Genomic DNA, 19,377 nt, shown 5'->3' on the forward strand with positions numbered 1-19,377 from the left:
GGCTAAAGTGGAAGAAGTATACACTTTCTTTCCCCATCTATCCAAAGCCCTTGCCTCTTTATCAGTGGGAACAGGGTTTTTAACCACAGAGGCCTTAACACCTTTAGGTCCCTGAGAAACAGTTTCCGGGTCTGCCCTAGGGCTCTTAAAAAGATACTTATGAGCTTCAGGCACACTATAGTACCTATCAGGTTTAACAGGAGCAGGAGGCAAAGAATCAGGGTTCAGGGAAGCCTCTGCAAAAACATCTTCCACCACATTCAACACAGGAGGTATAGCTAAGGGCCTATGCTGGGGTAAAACAAGAATTCCCTAAGCCTTTTCCTGGAATCAGAGTAATCCTGGCCTTCCCATTTAAAGTGCTCCCTCATGGAATGCAGAGTCTCTGAAAATGAGAAATCCTCAGGAGGAGAAGCTGTAGGAGTGGAATCATCCACATCAGAATCAGAATAAGGAGGATACTCCTGCAAATCTTCCGCAGAAGTGTCAGAAGCCTCTGAACACTGTTCAAAACTCTCAAACTCAGGTTCCACCCTAGGCCTCTTATCAGGAGGGGGCATAGAACCTCTAATCATAGTAATCAAATCTTCTGCCATTTTAAGCATATGTTTCTTAGGCACAGAACCTGAAGTGCTAGGAGAAGCCCCCACAGAAGCTAAACTTGGCCTACCTCTCAAAGAAGTTTTGGAAACAGAAGGAGAGGCTCTAACTACCTTGGGAAGAGAGGGAAGAACAGTTACCTGAGAAGCCCCCTCAGCCTGGCCTACCTCCTGAGAAGGCACATCCTGTAACAGTAAAGTCTCTGCCTGAGACTCCAAAGAAACTCCTGGCAAAACCTCTGGCTCCACTGAGCCTTCTAAAGAACCGACGTCCGGGACTGCCGGTTCATCAACCCTAGGCTTTGCTGTTTTGTCCTTGCGCTTCTTGGAAGCGGGCGCGGAGCATCCGACGGCATTTTATAATTGCAACGCTTCCCAAACACTAACCTGGCACAGTCTAACCTTCTCTTAATAGTGCGTTTGTTAAACCTAGCACAAGAGCGGCATCCAACAACGCCGTGCTCAGGCCCTAAACAAGGTATACACAAAGTATGGTAATCCCTATGAGGTATCTGTTTCCCACAAGAAATACAGTTATTCACTTTTTCTGACATCCGGTTAAATACTGAGGCAAGAAAAACAAAATGTTCTACGGGTACTTAGCCAACTCCGATTCGGTCTGAAACTCCGGTTTCGGAAATATTTCAGAACGCCAACCTGCACTCGCAAAACTGCTTCTGCATCGGACCATGCGGCAAAAAAGACTGGGATATGGCGCCGGTCATGCGCATTAGTACCCTGACGTACTGACGTCAGTCTAATGCGCCCTGACCGACGTCAGCCTTATACTCTGGTATTCGGGCCGACTGGACAGCGGACTACCCAATAGTAAGGACTGCAGCAATGTGGAACGAAGAACATCTGTGAAACACAAAAAACATCTGTACTATGTTCATGTTTCATTGTTGCAGTCATCACATTTGGGTAGATTCCCAAAGCTGAGAAAATGGGTGGAGGCAGTGAAGGAAGCTAGGGGCTGGCTAGGATGCCCTGCAAGACTAGAGGCAAACCCTGTCCTGGATTTGAAGAGAGGCAGATGGTAATGCTTGGTGAAAGTGTGAACAAATGTCCAAGTGGCAGCCTCCAGGATATCCCTGGTGTGAACTCTTCTGAGGAGAGCTGAGAGGTGGAGGCTGCTCTGGTAGAGTGTGTCCTGACCCCCTTGGGGGGAGGCTTACCACGCTGTTTGTAGCAGAAATGGATGCAGTGTGCTATCCATGTGGAAATGGTTTGCTTGGAGATGGCTTTGCCTTCTGCCCCTCCAGCAAAGCTAACCAGCAATTGATCAGATTTTCTGAAGGATTTAGTCCTGTCCAAATATATCTGAGCTGTCTGTAGAGAGTGAATAATCCTTTCCCCCTTGTTCTGGGCGATTAGGAAAGAAGGTGGGCAAATGAATGGGTTGGATGACAGTCACACTGGACACCACCCTGGGCATGAAGAATGGGTTAGTTCTGAGGGATATCCGGTCTGCATGGAAGATGATGAAGGGTTCCACAGCCATGAGTGCTTGCAGCTCAGACTCTTCTGGCTGAATGGCCAGAAGGAAGGCTGTCTTCCAGGAGAGAGACTTTAGCTCTGCAGAAGAAGCTGGTTCGAAAGGAGGCAGGGTGAGCTTTTCCAAGGCAAAGTTAAGGTCCCAAGCTGGTGTTGGTACCCTTCTGAGGGGCCTCAAGTTGGGAACTGTTTGATCAAAGGATGTGATAAAAGTAGCTGCTCAGTAGGAAAATGAGCAGAAACAGCAGAGACATGATTTTTTATAGAGGAGTAAGAGAGGCCACTGTGTAATAGGTCAGCTAAGTAATCCGGGATGGAGGGCTGTGCTCTATTGGCCCCCTTAGCCTGGACCCAGGTGCAGAACCTTTTCCATTTATCTGCATATGACTTTCTGGTGCTAGGGCGTCTGGCCTCATGGATAACATCCAGAACCTGTTTACTGAGGATGGCAGATTGGTTGGGGGTTAGGGAATGAGCCAAGCTGCCAAATTGAGTGTCTGCAATTGGAGATGCATGAATTCCCCTTCCCTCTGTGTTAGGAGGTTTGGAATCTGAGAAATATGCCATGGAGGCAGTGGGGATAGGCTGCGCAGCAAGGGGTACCAGTGCTGTTGGGGCCAGTCTGGAGCTATAAGAATGATCATTGGTTTTTCCTCCCTTATTTTGAGCAGTACCCTGGGGATGAGAGGAAGGGGAGGAAAGGCATAGACAGAGAGGCTGACCCAGGGGAAGGACAGGGCATCCACTTTCCAAGCCATGCAGTGATGCTCCCTGGTGCAGAAATTGCTGCGCTGATGGTTGGTGTGGGAGGCAAAGAAGTCGACCTTCGGGGTTCCCCATTTCTGAGCTATTAGGGTGAAGATAATTCTGTTGAGCTGACACTCATGTGGGTCCAGGTGGTTTCTGCTTAATTGGTCTGCCAGGGAGTTGAGAGAGCCTGGTAACTATTCTGCTAACAGGTGTAGTTGCATGGAAGAGGCTGTGAGCCAAAGGGTCATGGCCAGCCTGCATAGAGGGTAGGAGTGAGTCCTTCCCTGCTTGTTGATGTACCACATCACAGTGGTGGTGTATGTTTTGATCAGGAGAACCCATGGAGAGAGTAGCGGTTTGCAAGCTATCAAGGCGTGCTGCAAAGCCATAGTCTCTTTTTGACTGATGTGCAGGGGGATTCGCTGTGGGCTCCATTAGCTCTGTATGCACCTGCCATCCAGGTGTGCCCCCAAGCATAGTCTGATGCATCTGTGGTGAGGGTCTGGGTGGCGGGGTGTGGGGAGAAGAGCAGTCCCTTGTTGTGGGAGCATGCTGTTGCCCACCAAAGAAATTCCTTTCGGAGGCAAGGAATTACAGGTAGAAGAGTTCCCAGGTCTTGAGAGTGTTGACACCACAGGCTCCTTAGGTACCACTGAAGTTTCCTCATATGCAGTCTGGCATTTGGAATGAGGAGAATGCAAGAGGCCATGGAACCCCAGAGCTTGCAGGATTTTCCTTGCAGAAAGCTGGGGCCTGGTGGCCAGTCGAAAGAAGGCCGACAGGAAAACTTGTTTTTCTGGTGTAAGGTATACCATCCGGAATGCTGTGTCCAGACTTGAGCCCAGGAAGATTATCCTTTGGATGGGCACCTGCTTTGATTTCTTTTCATTGATTGTGTACCCTAGGGCTGTTAGTAGGTTCTTTACAAAGGCCAGGAGCTTGAGCAGCTTTTCCTGGCTGTCTGCCTGAATAAGGCAGTCATGTAAGTAGGAGTAAATTTGAATGTTTGTCTGCAAAAGGCAATGGTCAGAGCCAGGCATTTTGTGAAAACTCTGGGAGTAGTACATAAGCCAAAGGGAAGTGTAGAGAACTGAAAGTGTTGAGATCCTGCCCTGAAGCGAAGACATGTTCTGCATGATTCCCTGACAAGAATGTGGAGGTAGGCCTCTTAGATCCAGGGTGGCTAGCCAGGCATCTTGGAGAGCATGGGTAGCAGCTGCTGGAGGGTGAGCATTTTGAATTTTGAGATCACCAGAAGGTGTTTAGCATGGATAGATCGAGGATGGGGCACCAAGTGCCCTCTTTTCTGGGCACCAGGAAAAGTCTGGAGTAGAAGCTTTTGATGAATCTGTTCTGCAGGAACGTGCTCTGCTGTCTTCAAAGAGAGCAGGGAATTGTTTTTGCTTTTGAGCCCCTGCCCACTGATTTTGGTGGTAGATCTGGGAACTCTTTTGGGGTTAGAAGAGTGTGGAAGGAGAATTTGTATCCCTGAGATACAATGTTCAGAACCCATTGGTCCTTGGTAATGGTGGCTCAGGTGCTTGAGTGAAAGGAGAATTTTCCTCCTAGAGGCAAGTGAAGGTGGGTAGAGGGGAGGTTGGGAGGAAGTGAGTCATTGTGAGTTCTTACTATAAGGGGGTGGCTTAGAACTCCGGAGGTAGCCCACTGCTTAGATCTCTGCATTTCCTGGGGCTGATGTTGGGGGGGGGTTGCTTCCACAGGGCCTAGGCTGGGCCTGTTTACTTGGAGGGATAATGCCTGCTGTACCTAGGGGGCTGGACCTGTAAGAAATCTTTAAATGTTTGCATAGATTTTGCTTTGTCTTCCATCTTTAAGACCTCTTCTGCTTTACTGCCAAATAAGTTCTCTTTGTGCAAGGGGGCAACCAACTATTTAGATTTGACATGGTCTGACAAGGGCTGTTCCTTAAGCCATGCATGTCTTTAATGATAGATCCAGTGACTGCTGCCCTGCAAGAAGCTTCTAGGGCATCAAAACTACAGTGCAAAGTATGCTTAGCCACTTGACTTGCAGAATGCATTGAGTTTTGCAAGCCGGAAAGGAAGACTTTTTTTTTTTTTTTTTTTTAGATATGTTGCTGATATTTAAGGTCTAAGAATTCCCAGAGTCTCTTTTTAGACTGAAGGTAGTCCTGACTCTACCACTGGAAATGCTCCCTTAAAGTATGCAGGGTTTCCCCAAAGGAAAAATCCTCTGGGGGAGAGGGGTTGCATGTCTTCATAGTCAGATGCACAAGATTCATTTGACTTTTTCAGACAAAACTAGAGACCAATCTCTTTCCTTTTTGAGGGGGTAACTTGGCTTCCCCTGATCAGCATGATGAGGTCTTCTGCCATTTTAAGCATCTGAGACTGAGGCAAGGAAACAGGCACCTGAGAGTGGGTAGTCCGTTTCTTATCTGCAGTTCGAATCCTGGGCCTAAAGAACGGTTTTCAAAACAATGGTAGTTGTGAAAGATGACGTCAGTTTGTGTCGAGATTCAGTTGTGCGAAGGACTTCTTCGAAAGCTGGTGCCTGCTCAGCTGCTCCGGACCCATCCACGGTAGGAACTACCACAGGAGAGTTTTGCGGCACACCGGACTCCGAAAGGGTCTCAGTAGCGGCCTGTGAATCAACTAAAGAGGGCATCAGGGTCTGTGAAAGTGCCTCACTGAGTACCAGAGGACTGATGACTACAACAGAATTGTCTTCGGTAGGTTTGGACCTGTGCGGTCTGTCTCTTTCTTTATGTTTTTCGGAAGTCTTGCTGTCGGTTAGCTTGCCGAAGCCATATCGGAATTCAAGGACTGTAAAAGAAAATATCTGGCTACAATAAGGGCCGGACGATGGATAGTTCTGGCGTTAAAGCAATGAAGCGACAACAGGGGATGTCATGGTCTAGGCCTAGACAAGTGACCAGTAAGAGTGGAAGTCTCTGTCTGGTATTTGCTTTCCGTAGGCGAGACCATTATTAACTTTTTCTGACATCAGTTAGCGCAAGAAAAAAAGGATCCCCAATGGGGTACTTAGCTTTAGAAGACTTCAACTTCAATTCGGAAATGAAAACTCAGGTAGCGGCCTACCGGCACTTGTGCAAACTGCTTCTGCTTCGAGCTCCATGGCAAGAAAGACTGATGTGATTGAGTCTGCTGCCTTACTTTATACCACTGACTACCTGACGTCGCGGACCAGGACTTTGGAATTCAGGCAGACTGCGGGTAGCCTGCCAGCAGCATAACCCAAGTGTAATGACTGCAACAGTGAAACACGATGAACATCATTTTTATTTCAATACTGATGAGCAGTTCACAGAAATATTTATTTAACTATGTGTGATATGGGTGCCATGACTGTGTATATTGCTGTGCAGTCTGTGATGGTGGCAGCAGTGTTAGTTTGTTAGCATACAGTGAACTGTAGTAGTGTAGCCATTACTTTCTTTACTGTGTTGCTTATCACAGGTGATCCTGAAAGTGGAAGTGTAGGACTCTTACCACCTGATGTCAGAGTATCGGCAGACTCTGATGATGGTGGGCAAAAAGCGGCAGTTGGAGGATGCAGAGGTTCACTCTGACACCGAGGCTGACATTCAGCCATCCCCTGTAATTCCATCGGACACAGCGAGTAGGCCTATGCAAACCCATTCCAGTGAGCCCTCTGATGTTGGATAGGTGGAGGGTGAGAGACTATCAGGGCAATGTGGTTACTGCAGCTTCAGTGACTGTTAACTCTGGCCATAGCAAAGTGTGGGCGAGATGCCATGCAGGAGGGTTTTCAGGGGTGATCACAGGAGGCTTGCAGTCTATCCTCCACCTGATCCAAGTGTGTCTTTCCATGACACTAGGTATATGTTTAGGACAATCATGGAGGCACAGGCATGATCCAATAGGGCCTCACAGGAAATGCTTAAGGCTGTAGATGTGGCATAGGCTGCCATGAGTGATCAGATGAATGACACGCAGGAATGGGCAACGTCTGTGATAGAACATCTACTAGGATGTGGATGGCATCCAATTTGGAGTAGGTCAGCCACATCATCTGATGTTAAGCTGATGTGGCTATGCCCGATTGCACTCCTCTAGAGGCATTACTTCCACTGCTCTGTGGAAGAGGTATCCGCACCCAGACATAGCAGGCCATAGGGTCATGGTCCTGGGTGCCCTCCTGAGGAGAGCTTGTCCAGACAGTCACATCAGGTAGCAGCAGTGCATCTGACCAAGGGCATGGATGTGCTAATGCAACTCCTGGCGGAGCCATTTCGACTTCTACCATGCACGGATCACACCTAACATACCAAGATGCAGAACTAGCACAGAGCTTGGCTGCGTTCTTGCAGACACAAACACCAATGTCATCTGGAGTGACCATACAAGTACACACACAACAGTTAACACATGGGTCAGTGATGAGGGCTTAAAGCTCATTCTGTCTCAGTGGCCATTTGACACTTTATCCAAATGTCTGCCTGTTCCTGTTTCTTACTCACAGTCTCGCCTACCTTTTGTGTCAGACAAAGCTTCCTGCCCCCCTCACCACAACACCCCGTGCAATAATAATTGTGCCATATCTTTGCTTTCTATCTTTTGGCTTAAAGGATACACAAGTTGTCTGATGCTCAGGGTGCATACTGACTTAATACTTATCTGTTTGTGATGCTGTTTTATTAATCGTACTGCTTTAACAGGTTTTTGTAATGTGTACATGCCCCCCCCCACACACACACATTCTTACAGCAACAAAACTGTACCAAGTCATGAAAAGTGGGACAAAGGCTGAACAACAGGGAGACTTTTTAAATATTTTGATCTTACAAAGTTAGACAGTTGATGGACTTAATTTTTGCATCACTATTTTTAAGATTTTTCTGAAGGATATGAAGTCTGAAATTGAAATGCTTGTCATTAATTTCTAATTTCTCTAATAATTTGCCAGTATAAAAGTATGAGGCCAAACTGAGGACATTTTGTGATAATCAGCACTTCTGAGGTGTGTGTGAATCTTAGATACCCGAGGACTATTACTTCATAGATAACACGTATTCACGCAAGTCACTGTCGCATGTGAAGTCAACCCTTTTACTTACTTACAATTACCAAGTAACAGTATGCAAGGACATGCCATTCATTTGTATTAAACTAATGCATCTGAAACACTATTCAGTAAGGGTTCATCTGCATATATCCCATGGGCCTCTATTACAGAAGGGTTAAGGTATCACACAGTGAAAACTCTAGTTTGGCTGAGTTTTTCTTGCATTGTTTTACTGAATGTTTTTGTCTGTATGTCCTTTATACCCTTTGATTTGTTTTTTTTACATACATGTATATACAGACACACACACTTTCCACTTGATGGATGAAACAAACAAAAAAAGGTTATGTACTTAAAACATTCCATCTGTGTTGTTGATTTTCATTCCTCCTCGACTCAGGAGTTCGGATTCGAGGCACTGGATCCGACTCGGCTGCTGTAAAAGTTCATGGCAATCCAGAACTCTCAAGCTTTTTTTTCTCCCTTACCCACAATGCATCCTCCACATTACCTCAGATCTTGAGCTTGCAAGCAATAAAAACAGACGTTTTGCAACTTACACATATACGTATATAATTCAGATAGAGTCTCAGAGAGGATGAGGCAATGCCACATCTGGAGCTGGTAAAGTTGTAAGGATATAACCAAATTGTTACATCCCCTTGCTCTTCTAGAATAAACCTAGAAACTTTGGGAGTTGGTGGGAGGGGAGTTGAGGAGGAATGAAAACTGACAACACAGATGGAATTTTACGCCAAGTACACAGCTTTTTTATCGGATGTTAATTTTCATTCCCTCCTTGACTGATGGGACAGAGTCCCCAGCTACTTAAAACCTTGGGTGGATTCAAGGAAGCACCACTGAACCAAAAGAAGCCCTACCTCTGGACATCAGATCCAGCTTACAATGAGATATAAAGTGAAGGGAAGCCCATGCTGCTGCTGAACAAATATCCATGGAAGTTAGAGTGGAAAACTGAAGAGAGGTAGCTTTAGCTCTGGCAAAATCAGGCTGTACTTTGTAAGGTAAAGTCATTCCTGACTTGTTATAAATACGGAAATGCAGTAAGCAAGCCATTTAGGTAAGGTGACTTTAGATACAGGTGCACCCAGTTTCAAGTCGGCAAAGGATACAAACACTTGACCAGTCTTTCTGATATTTTTCATTCTATGAAGATAGAAATGTAATTGTCTATGCACATCTAGCAAATGTAACAGGTATTCTCCTTTGCTGGAATAGTTTGGGAAGGAGACTATATATTAATACACTGATTAATGTTGACATGTGATACTACCTTAGGCAAAAAGGATGCAGTTGTTCAGAAGCAGACCGTCCTTATGGAAAATGAGATATGGCGGTTTCACCAACAATACCTGAATTTCCAAATTCATCTGGCAGAGGTGACTGCAACTAAAAATAAAGTCTTCCAAGACAAAAAATGAAGCTCACAATCATGGGCAGACTCAAAGGGTGGTAGAATCAAGGACTGCAGTACCAGACAAATCCCACAGTGGTGTGGGATCTTTAAAAGGGGGTTTAAGAAGAATTGTGCCATGCAAAAAGGCTTTAGTTTAGAGGCTAGTGAACGGCCATCAAACCCAATGTGGAAATCAGAAATTGTTGCCAAATGGACTCCGTGTAGAAGAAAGCACAGTTGTGTACACTTACCATAAATGTAAATGTTAGAGTGTATTCACTGTTGCAGTCATCACCTGTGGGTTATCCCTGTATCCCCTGCTGTGGTAGCCCTCGGCCGGCCTGAATACGAGTCCGTGTTTTTCTGCGTCCACTGTAGCGGCCCCTAACCGGGAAAAGCTGAAGGACATTGTTTTTGGGAGATGTGCATAAAGTAACCCAGTGGGCCAATCATGGAGAACTGCAGCCCTCAGTGACTCCCTCTGTGGGGGGGGGAATCAGAGCAAAATAGCTGCTGTACTTGCTGTTTAGGGGGGAGATGCAAAGATCACAGCAAGGCTGACCCCATTTGTGGAACATCTGTTCCGCAACTTTCTGGTTGAGGGACCATTCGTGGGGTAACAGTATGCACCTGATTAGCTTGTCTGCTAGCATGCTGGACTTCTCCAGAATATATATTACTAAGAGAAGATATTGCCCACTGCCACGCCCTTCTCGACATAAGGGATATGATCTGGTGCCTCCTTGCTTGCTGATGTACCAAACCACTGACAGCATTCTGAAAAGCTCAAAGCTAAAAGCACTGCTCTCAACTCCAGTACACTGATATGCAAATTGGCCTGTTTGGGGGAACCACATGCCTTTGACTCTTTTCCAGGTAACACCCTCTCCACCCTAACTGGGAAGCTTCCATGGTCACTATGGTCTTGAGCTGTGAGGGTACAAATGGACGACCCTATAGCAATTGATCTACATCAGAGTTTTCTTGCACAAGTTTGTAATTTGTATTGGAGTTGACAAGGGTAGTTGAAGAATTGACCACTGAGATTCCAACAGTCATTGGAGAATTCTCATCTGAAACCTAAATAGTGGAGCAAGGGTTATCGCTGCCATCGTTGATCCTAGAGCTTGTAGAACTAGGTGGGCCAAGATTATGGTACTGCAAAGTATCTTTCTGACTTGTGACCTTAAAGTTTGAACTCTGGAAAGGGGAACGGAGGCTACTGTTGTGATCTTGTGTCTAGTAGCACTCCTACAAATTCTAGAAGTTGAGTTGCCTCTAGATTTGACTTCTCAAAATTTATGATTATTCCTAACCTTGCCCAAGCATGGATGACCTCTTCTCACCCTAATGAGAAGATGCCTGGTTGGAGCACTAATGAGCCAGTCATCTAAGTATGGAAACATGCAGAATCCTTGCAGTCTCAAGTGAGCTACTGCTACTACTACTACTACTGCCATACATTTGAACACCCTTGGGGCTGTGGCGAGGCCAAAGGGAAATGCTCCAAACTGATAATGACTGGCTCCTAGCTGGAAGCACAAGAATCTCCTGGATCACCTGTTTATTTTTTATATGATAGTAGGCATCCTGGAGATCTACTGAGCACATCCCAGTTGTCCTTTTCCAAAAACGGAAGAATGGACTGAACTGTGACCATCTAGAACTTTGTTTTTCGAACAAATCTGTCTAGATTGGCAAGATCCAGAATTGGTCTCCAGTACCCTCTTTTCTTTGGCACTAAAATGAATCTTGAGGAAGTCAGATCCTTTCTAGTCTGGGGGAACTTCTTGGATGACCTTTGTTTAGCAGCTTTTGTATTTCAATGGCTGCATGTTCCCTCTAATTGGATGGAACATTGGGGATTTTCTTGGAAATTGGAAGAGGAAGGGAAAATGGAATTATATATCCTCTTGATACGATCCTATGCACCCAAGCATCTTTTTATCTCTAGTTAGGCTCTCTGGTGCAGGGACAAATGACCCCCCTCCCGATTGTCTCCAGAGGGGGACAATCGGGCCTCCATTCAGAAGCACAGAAAGGGTTTGCAAAGAAAGGTTCTCTGAATCCTTGATGTTGTGGGCCTCTTTTGCCTCAAGGGCAGCGTCTACTATTTGAGTTTCCCCCTCTGCCTCTGGGGAAAGACCCTTCATGCGAGTCTTGGAAAGATCCTTGTGGATTTCTTGAACATCTTTCCATCTCCTTGGTTATTCCTTGAGAAGGATCTTTAGGGGTGGAAAAATCTACACCCATGGCTGAAAGGGTCTTTCCCTCATTTTCACACCTGGACAATGTATCTTACTTTGGGGCCAAAAAAAACATCCTGTCAAAAAGTGTAATGACAAACAAACTTAGAAGGCTCTGCAAAGTCACACAAGCAGATCTAGGTGCGTCTCCTGATGGCTATGCCTGAACACACTCCTTTGAGGTTCTTTTTGCCACAGTGGCAATAAGCCTCATGGATGAGTTTGATACTAAAGAGTCACCAAGTGTGTGAGGTAACACTCCTTCACCTCCTAAGACATGACTCCTGCAAGGGTATCTGACAGTTCCCCTATCAGAGAGTTCCTTTATCAGACCCCTTTGTAATCTGGTGAAATGTGCCAGGTAGTTCAGGGAACTCAAGGCAAAGGTCCTTGTGTACACACGCTTCCAAAATCTGTCCATGGCCAACCACTCCTTGTCAGGGAGATAAACAGAGGAACTTTTGTCAAATAGTTCGTTCCTGGTGGCCGCTGCTACGGCCATGGCATAAACAGAGGGCCCTCGGACCAGAACAGTTTGTCTTCCAGAGGGATCATAACTTTATCAGGCTTCCTTGGTATAAGCTCAATGGAGTCAGGCTCCTTCCATGCCCACCACAAGACAAATTCAAGGAGTCATCAGCAGGTGGAATCACCCAGGATTGCAGATGGGCTGGTAGCAAACCGCCAGGCACAAAGATTCCTCCGAAGGATTACAGGGATTCTTGCCACCTCTCTGTTTTAGGATTTCAAAGAAGTCTCTGAATGAGATGTCCGCAGGAGGGGACCATGGGTATCCTTCACCCTCCTCAAAATCTGTCTCTTCACTGACAAGATTCTGGAGAATAGAATAGTTGTATAAAATCTTACCATAACCATAGATGACCTTCTCTTCCATGTTGCAGTATCTTGGTGTGGGATTTCCCACCTCAGGTGACCCGTACATCAGCTCCTATACAAAAGCTTCAGCTGTAGTGTGGGATGTCACTCATAGGGCCATAAACCAGGGGCCTTAAAATGTGACGTCTGCATGCAGAGACCTCAGAACTTTAAAGCAGCAGATGTCACATTTTCTGCTTCTCTCCTTCACTACAAGGCATCTAAAAGCTAAGTACCCTAATGGAGGTTTTCTTCTTTGATTACTACCTAAAGATTTGTTTGCTGTATTAACCTTTAACCGATGTCTGCTAAAAAGGGTAAATGCCAATGCAGGTGCCAGACACCACAGAGATATGCATGACCACTGTGATTTTTGCCTAGGCAAAGAGCACGACCATACCACTTGCTCAATTTGCCAGTCCTTCATACCCAAGACCCTAGGTAGCCATCTGGCTGCCCTCAAGCTATACCTAGAAAATTAGAGACTAAAAAAACTAGCACTAAGGATGGATCCCATATCAGAAGCTCCAAATGAACCTCCGCAGAAGGCAGCCAAGATTACTAGGCCTATTTTCACTGCCTCTCCACTTTCGGACGTCCCGCCAGCTACTGATTTAGGAGTTGAGGGACGTCCGGTAGATCCATCTACTTCGACAGTGACCTTCGAGGAAGCCACTTCTCAGTTGATGATTGGCACATCCACGGAGCTTACTCAGACATCGGCTACAACCGATGTTGTGGGGGAAACCATACACAGCCGGGCATCTGACCGGGATCCCTGCTCTTAACACTGCAACCCTTAGCCATGCACCGGATTGCAGGCCTTCGCCTAAGGCTACTCCATTAAAAAAGAAACCGAAAACCAAACACCTGGCTACTACCTCTGAAGGCCTACCTGATGGTCCTTTACATCCTCTTTGATGCAGGCCTTCATGGCCTTTAGGCCCACAGCCTCTTCTCAGCCCTAGGCCCACCTCTACCACCTCTCTTCCTCTTCCCACTACTCAAGACAGGGAAGAGCAGCAAGACGCTTATTATTCATCTTCAGATGAATCCATCTCATATGCCTCTCAAATAGCCTCTCCTCAGGAATATTACTTCCCAGATGAATGTTCTCTTCTAAGGGACCTCTTCAGTGGGATTATCTGGGGGAGTATAAGAAGAGGCAGAAATACTCAATTGGGTGTCCTGAGGTTTTGATACCGGCTGTCCCTGTGGGAGGGTTAGCTGAAACTCCTGACACAGAGCAGGGGAAGACATACAACCCGAGGGGATAGGACCCATATGGATCATGGAAGCAACATGGCTCTCAGTCCTAAAGGCTGGCCTTCCTGGACAGGGACAGGGACCTGGGTCTGAAATAAGGGCTTACTGATCCCTTGGTCCCAACCCTGCTCCAAGGAAAGTCAGGGCCAAACTAACCCTTGCCGAAACGGCTCCAAAGCCCTTGGAGTTGACTGACGCACCTTGGATCAGACAGGATAAAATTGACTCAGAGCACTCTGGATCCAATAGCATGGAAAGGCTCAGAATAAACTTTGCATCCAAGGATACAGCAATCTTCAGACCCGAAGATGACAGACCTGGACAATTCTAATCCAGGGGCTGCAAACCTGCAGAGAGAGTCAGAAGAGGAAGACTTACAGGTGGAGTTTTGGATATATGGGCTTTCTGACCAGAAAGGGTAGGAGCACAAGCAACAACTGGGAGGCTCTGCTCCAAAAGCACCTGTCTCACTACCCTCTCCACATCTTCTACAGTGAGGCTCCTAGAAGAAGCAAGAGGACTGCCTGGAAGGAAAATCTGGTCTACAGAGAAAAGGAGAAGGCACTCTCAGCAGGACAGGGTCCATAGAATGGGAGTACCTTATCCTAGGAAGCATGCCCAGTATTCTAGGAGGATCCGAGGGCTTCAGAGCCGATGAATCCTTTGTTTTCGGAGACACAGGATCCGAAGAAGCCATCCGATGCCGAAGACATACTTTTTGCCTTTGTCTGGCCCAAGGGGGTTGAAAATCAGATAATTTTCGTTTTCTTCAATGGATCCATAGAAATGTTTGGATCTGAAGGCAGCCTTTTTAAAGTTTTTGCCGAGGTCTTAGAGGAAACAGATAAGCCTGGAGATGACTAAGACAATTTTTTGAATGTCTCTCCAGAGACTGCATCACCAAAAGATGATGGTAAAAAGCCCTTCAAGATTAATTTATTCTTACATTCTACTAATGCTCTGGAGATGAAGGGTGACATACCACAAGTCTCTTGCAGAAGGAAGGGACCAAGGCAGCAGACACACAGAATGCGAGAGTCAGAGAAGGGAATCTTTTGTCTGCATTTTCTACACTTCTTAAAACCCACTGGTGTTTTTTCTTTCAGCCATGCTGACAACAGTTACAGTTTCTTCTGTGCAGTTTCTGTAACAGCAGCAAAAAAAAAAAAAAAAGGCAACAATGAAAACAGAATACTGGAAAAAAAAAATGTTTTTTTATAAGCAAGAAGAGGGAGAAAAGGGACTACCTACAAAGGCAGTAAGACTACAATAAAGGAAGAAGGTAAGGAAGAGCAATAAGGAGAAACAGATATTAACAATAGTATCTACAATACGCTAGTACAAAAAGTGAAAATTTAAGAAAAGATTGAAGTAGAAGACAAAAAAAATATAACACTTCCCTATCCCAGTAGGTCGAGAGTCCACCAACCACGTTTTTCACCTAACAGCAGCAATCGAGATCTGAGGGAGGATGCATTGTGGGTAAGGGAGAAGCTCGAGTTCTGGACTGTCACAAGATTTTATAACTGCAGAGTCGGATCAAAAGCCTTGAATATGAACTCATCAGTTCAGGACTGAATGAAAAGTGACATCAGATGAAACAATTATGATATCAAGATCTCTGTATTAACTAGTTAGCAATATAAATTTGTTCAACCTCGATGGCACTGGGAGGGCAACACAATTTGATTTCAAACTTTGTTTTAGCATCTCTGGAAACATCAAACTAATAGTTAAAGTGCTGACTCATTTATTCTGCTACTCTGACAGCGGCTGTTTCTAGTTTCAGCATACATCAGCAGCCAAACTTCTTGTTTTTGTCAAGACTTTGGACAGACGCACCAAAACTGGAAAAAAAAAATGTATATAAATTCACAGGTGCTTACTAGGATAACTACCACGAGGGCCTTTAAGCCTAGTCATGAATCCCAAATCTCTGACAAGTTCTGATACCATTAAGTGTAAGCAGGGGCGTGGGAGACTCTGCAGTTATATTATCCTTGCATTACTGTAAAGCAGTACTGTCTTCTGATTTCACTGCATGATGGACTGTTGCCATGCTGAGTGCCTATCTTATGTTTTTGCTTCCTTGATGCAGCTTTATGGGGACACAGGAGTGCAATGAGGTGAGAATACCTACCATGGCAATATCCCTCAATGATTTGCATAGAAGATTCTTAATTTCTATTTTTCAAGTCTCATGCAAGAATGCCACTTTGATTTTGCAATTAAATGCTTTTACTTTTGTTAATGCCCATCTTTTAAGCAGCATTTCAAGTTGTGCATCAGTGTTTGAAAGAGTAACTTATTCAATGTTTTTCTTCTCACTCAGAATTGTAAGTCCAAGCAACTTTCTATTAGATGTTAAAAGGTCTTCTGTAACTGATACAGACAAAAAAAAGCTGTAGCCAGCACGTTTAAAACTTGTTACCGATCCTGCAATTAAAAGTCATCTCTCTGAATAATTACTTTCGTACAGCTATTAAAATAGTCTAAGACGTAGCTACCTCTCCCTACCTATAAGACTTCACATACATTTCAACAGGGACAACAAGGAAATAACGTTAGGATCTCACAAAAAAATCTACTGGATGTGTAGAGAGTGAACTTCAGGGAGAAATCTGAAATGCTGCTGCTATGTAAATGGAGTTTCTTTTGTACATGGCACACTTGGGGTTGTTACAAAGGTAAAGGAAAGGAGAATTTAGTGATTGATAACTGTGTGGAGCTGAATTTCAATGCAGACTTTCCTTTCCCCACTATTTATCTTGGGTAAAATGGTTATGCTCATCCCCATGTTGCCAGGTAATTTATTAACGGCATGCTCCAGTGAGCCATGTGACTATGTAACAAGTTCTGACAACTTCCAAAAAGAAATAACCAAATGTTTCAGCTAAGGTCAAAATGGTGTGCAGAGACTGCAGAATCCCGTTCAAGAAGAAAATGAGAAATCCATTCATGTGCGTCAGTGCTACAGACTTCCAACTAAACAGAAGAGAAAGCACTCTTTCTGAGCATGCTTGTCCTTTAAATACATTTAGAACAAGGTTAGTGCATAAGTAAAGAAAAGAATTCTAAGCCTTTCAATTGCACAAGTAAAGAAAATAATTCTAAGCCTTTCAATTTTTTTCAAAATACATGTATTGTATACATCTTCATTCAGATTTCCAGTTTCATATACAATAAATAAAAAAGCAGGGCAACTCCATTACATTTGTTCTTAAATAAACTATTTGCAAGACCAGAAAAAAAACTATACATGAAAAAGGGGTAAGAGTTGTCCAATAAAAATTCCACTAGTGCTAAGACAACAAAAACATGAACCAGAATATGATCTTCATTAGTGACAAATACATATTAAATACTCAACCCTGTGTTACTTTAACAAAAAATATGGCAAAACTGGAAATTGGCAGACAAAATAACAGCAAACATTCAACCCCCCAAACATTTTCCCGTACTGGGGATTAAGCCACTTGTAGCATCCCTAAAGTCTACTTATTAGGGTCACTGCACTTCAAAGGAAAGGGATACATCAGGGTTAAATTACACCTTCTCTTGTAAAGAGTATTTTTGCACTCTTTGCTTCAGCTTTGTTATATCTGCAGTCATTGTCTCAGCTAATTCTAATTCACCTAAAACATTTTCTGGAACTTAATCAGCCTCTTAATATTTACCAATGAGAGAATATTAATCCCATCCTCTGAGAAACTATTCTCTGTTTATCCACTAACAGTATGCTACTATCAATGATCAAAATGCCATCAACCTGAAGGAATAAATTAAATTATCAAATCTAAATTATCTGCAAGATTTTGCAGTTATGAAATTGTGCACAGCTGTAAAATAAAAGTTTCATATTAGTTAAAAATTTACTTTATCTTTTATAAAAATAATTTCTTCAGTCTTAAATATTATTCTAATATCAATATCTAAGATGTCATATACAATAAAGTACTGAAAAACTTCCGTACACAGCAAAACAGTCAAGACTCCAGAAGTTACAGTGCAACTATGACACCTTTAGAGCAGACATCTGCCAAATAAGAGACTGCCAAGAAAAGCTGCAAATTTTAATTCCTTCCACTAGAGTACACTGAAATCACGTTTTGAGTGTTTCACTTCTTGAAACACTGGTTTAAAATTCCATCAATAAATTGGCATGGCAGCAGTGGATTATAGAGCAATTCTTTTATGGGACACACACGACCTCTGCAGTTGTATTGGGAAATGGGATACAGACACAAAATAATATCAATGTGGCCAAAAGCATCCTTAACAGAATTAAGAAACTGCATAAAATGATGGTACGGTTTCCAATTATGACAATCTTGTCAATTGCATGCTGTCCCTGTGCCATATTGCACATTTCCAGAAAATGGACTTCTGGAGGTAGTTGACGAACAATAAAAAATATATAAATTGTGAAGGGGAGAAAAAAAACCCAGATATCTGCCTTATTAGCTCTCAAGGAAGACTGCTCTTCAGAAGCTGCTTTAGCAAAGGAAATAGTTTACTTCAATGACATTAAGGATGCAAATAAATTCTTTTCTCCACAAAAGTAGAATCATCATCCTATAATGGTTTTACGGATGTGGACAGGAACATTGTAAAGCAAATGTCATAACCTCTTATCCTGAAGAGTTTTCCTTCTTTCAACTAAAATAGGTATAAACGACCATTTGGATTGGCTGCCTGCAAACAGGGCACGGCTTATTGCGTTTTTTCAGTTTTTTCGCACATGTAAAGCACGCCATAAGATGACCTGTCCTGCCATGAACAATACAACCATTTTTGGGTCTACTCTGACAAATAACGCACGGTTCTATGCTAGTTAAAGGCAAACTGGTCTCCGAACATTCATCCTTGTCTTTTGCTTCTTCTCCATCAATTTCTTTGAGATCCTCTTGGCTACTGTAAATGCTACTAGATGTAGATGGCTGCGAACATATAGTTTCTTGAGATTCTGAAGACTGTGTAAAATTATCATCCTCATTACTGGATTCCTGAAGTGATTCCTGCTTAACTAACTTGCAGTCAGGTACATCAATACCTTTACCTTGTTCTAGTTCTGCTGAAGATGAAAAGCTGGCTTTCTGAACAGTTTTATCCTCTGGAAGCCAGTCCTTGCATACGGCCCAGCAACGATGACAATGTCGTGGAAGGGGAGGGTTGCATTCTCCACATTCGCTGCACTTCCAATAATCCTTAAAAATAAATAAATACAAGTGAACATTTATCTTATTCCTGAAAGCTATACAATATGTGCATGCAGAGTTAGAAAATGCCTGGCAATGCGCAGAACTAACAGTAAATGATATTGCATAAACCCAGAGGACAGTCACTCTACTAGTGGACAAATTTAGCCCAAACTTCTATCCCTCTCCCCTCCAATACTTTCAGATCACATACCCACATACACCCCCCTACTCTTAAAAACCCAGGTGTACACCACAGAGGTTCAGTCCTTTGGCCACTCTGGCATTTACTTTTCAAAGGCCAAAGCCACTGTTAAGGGTTTGTGGCTGACCAAGTTTGCAGAAACTCCCCAGAAAACACCAAGAGGGCCTGTCCCAAACTGACAGCTGGTGTCAAAACCATGGACTAAAATTAAACGCCAAGAAATGTATAACTGTATCCTTCAGCAAGCAAAATTCTGTTTAGCTATTACACTGACAATACAACCATGAAAAAA

General features: G+C 44.0%; 1 protein-coding gene across 1 annotated transcript in view; it reads right to left on the bottom strand.

The window, feature by feature from the left end:
* Positions 1-17,741: 17,741 nt before the first annotated feature.
* The window catches only part of MDM2 (MDM2 proto-oncogene), a gene marked incomplete in the record, with an annotated part of 152,118 nt that continues 150,482 nt past the window's right edge, over positions 17,742-19,377 (bottom strand). Inside the window, 1 exon segment of the mRNA XM_044088019.1 lies at positions 17,742-18,889. Coding sequence (XP_043943954.1) covers positions 18,338-18,889 — 552 coding nt within the window.

Source organism: Protopterus annectens, chromosome 11.part0 (genome assembly GCF_019279795.1).
Source record: "Protopterus annectens isolate FY-2018-M chromosome 11.part0, PAN1.0, whole genome shotgun sequence".
Classification (NCBI taxonomy): Eukaryota; Metazoa; Chordata; order Ceratodontiformes; family Protopteridae; genus Protopterus; species Protopterus annectens.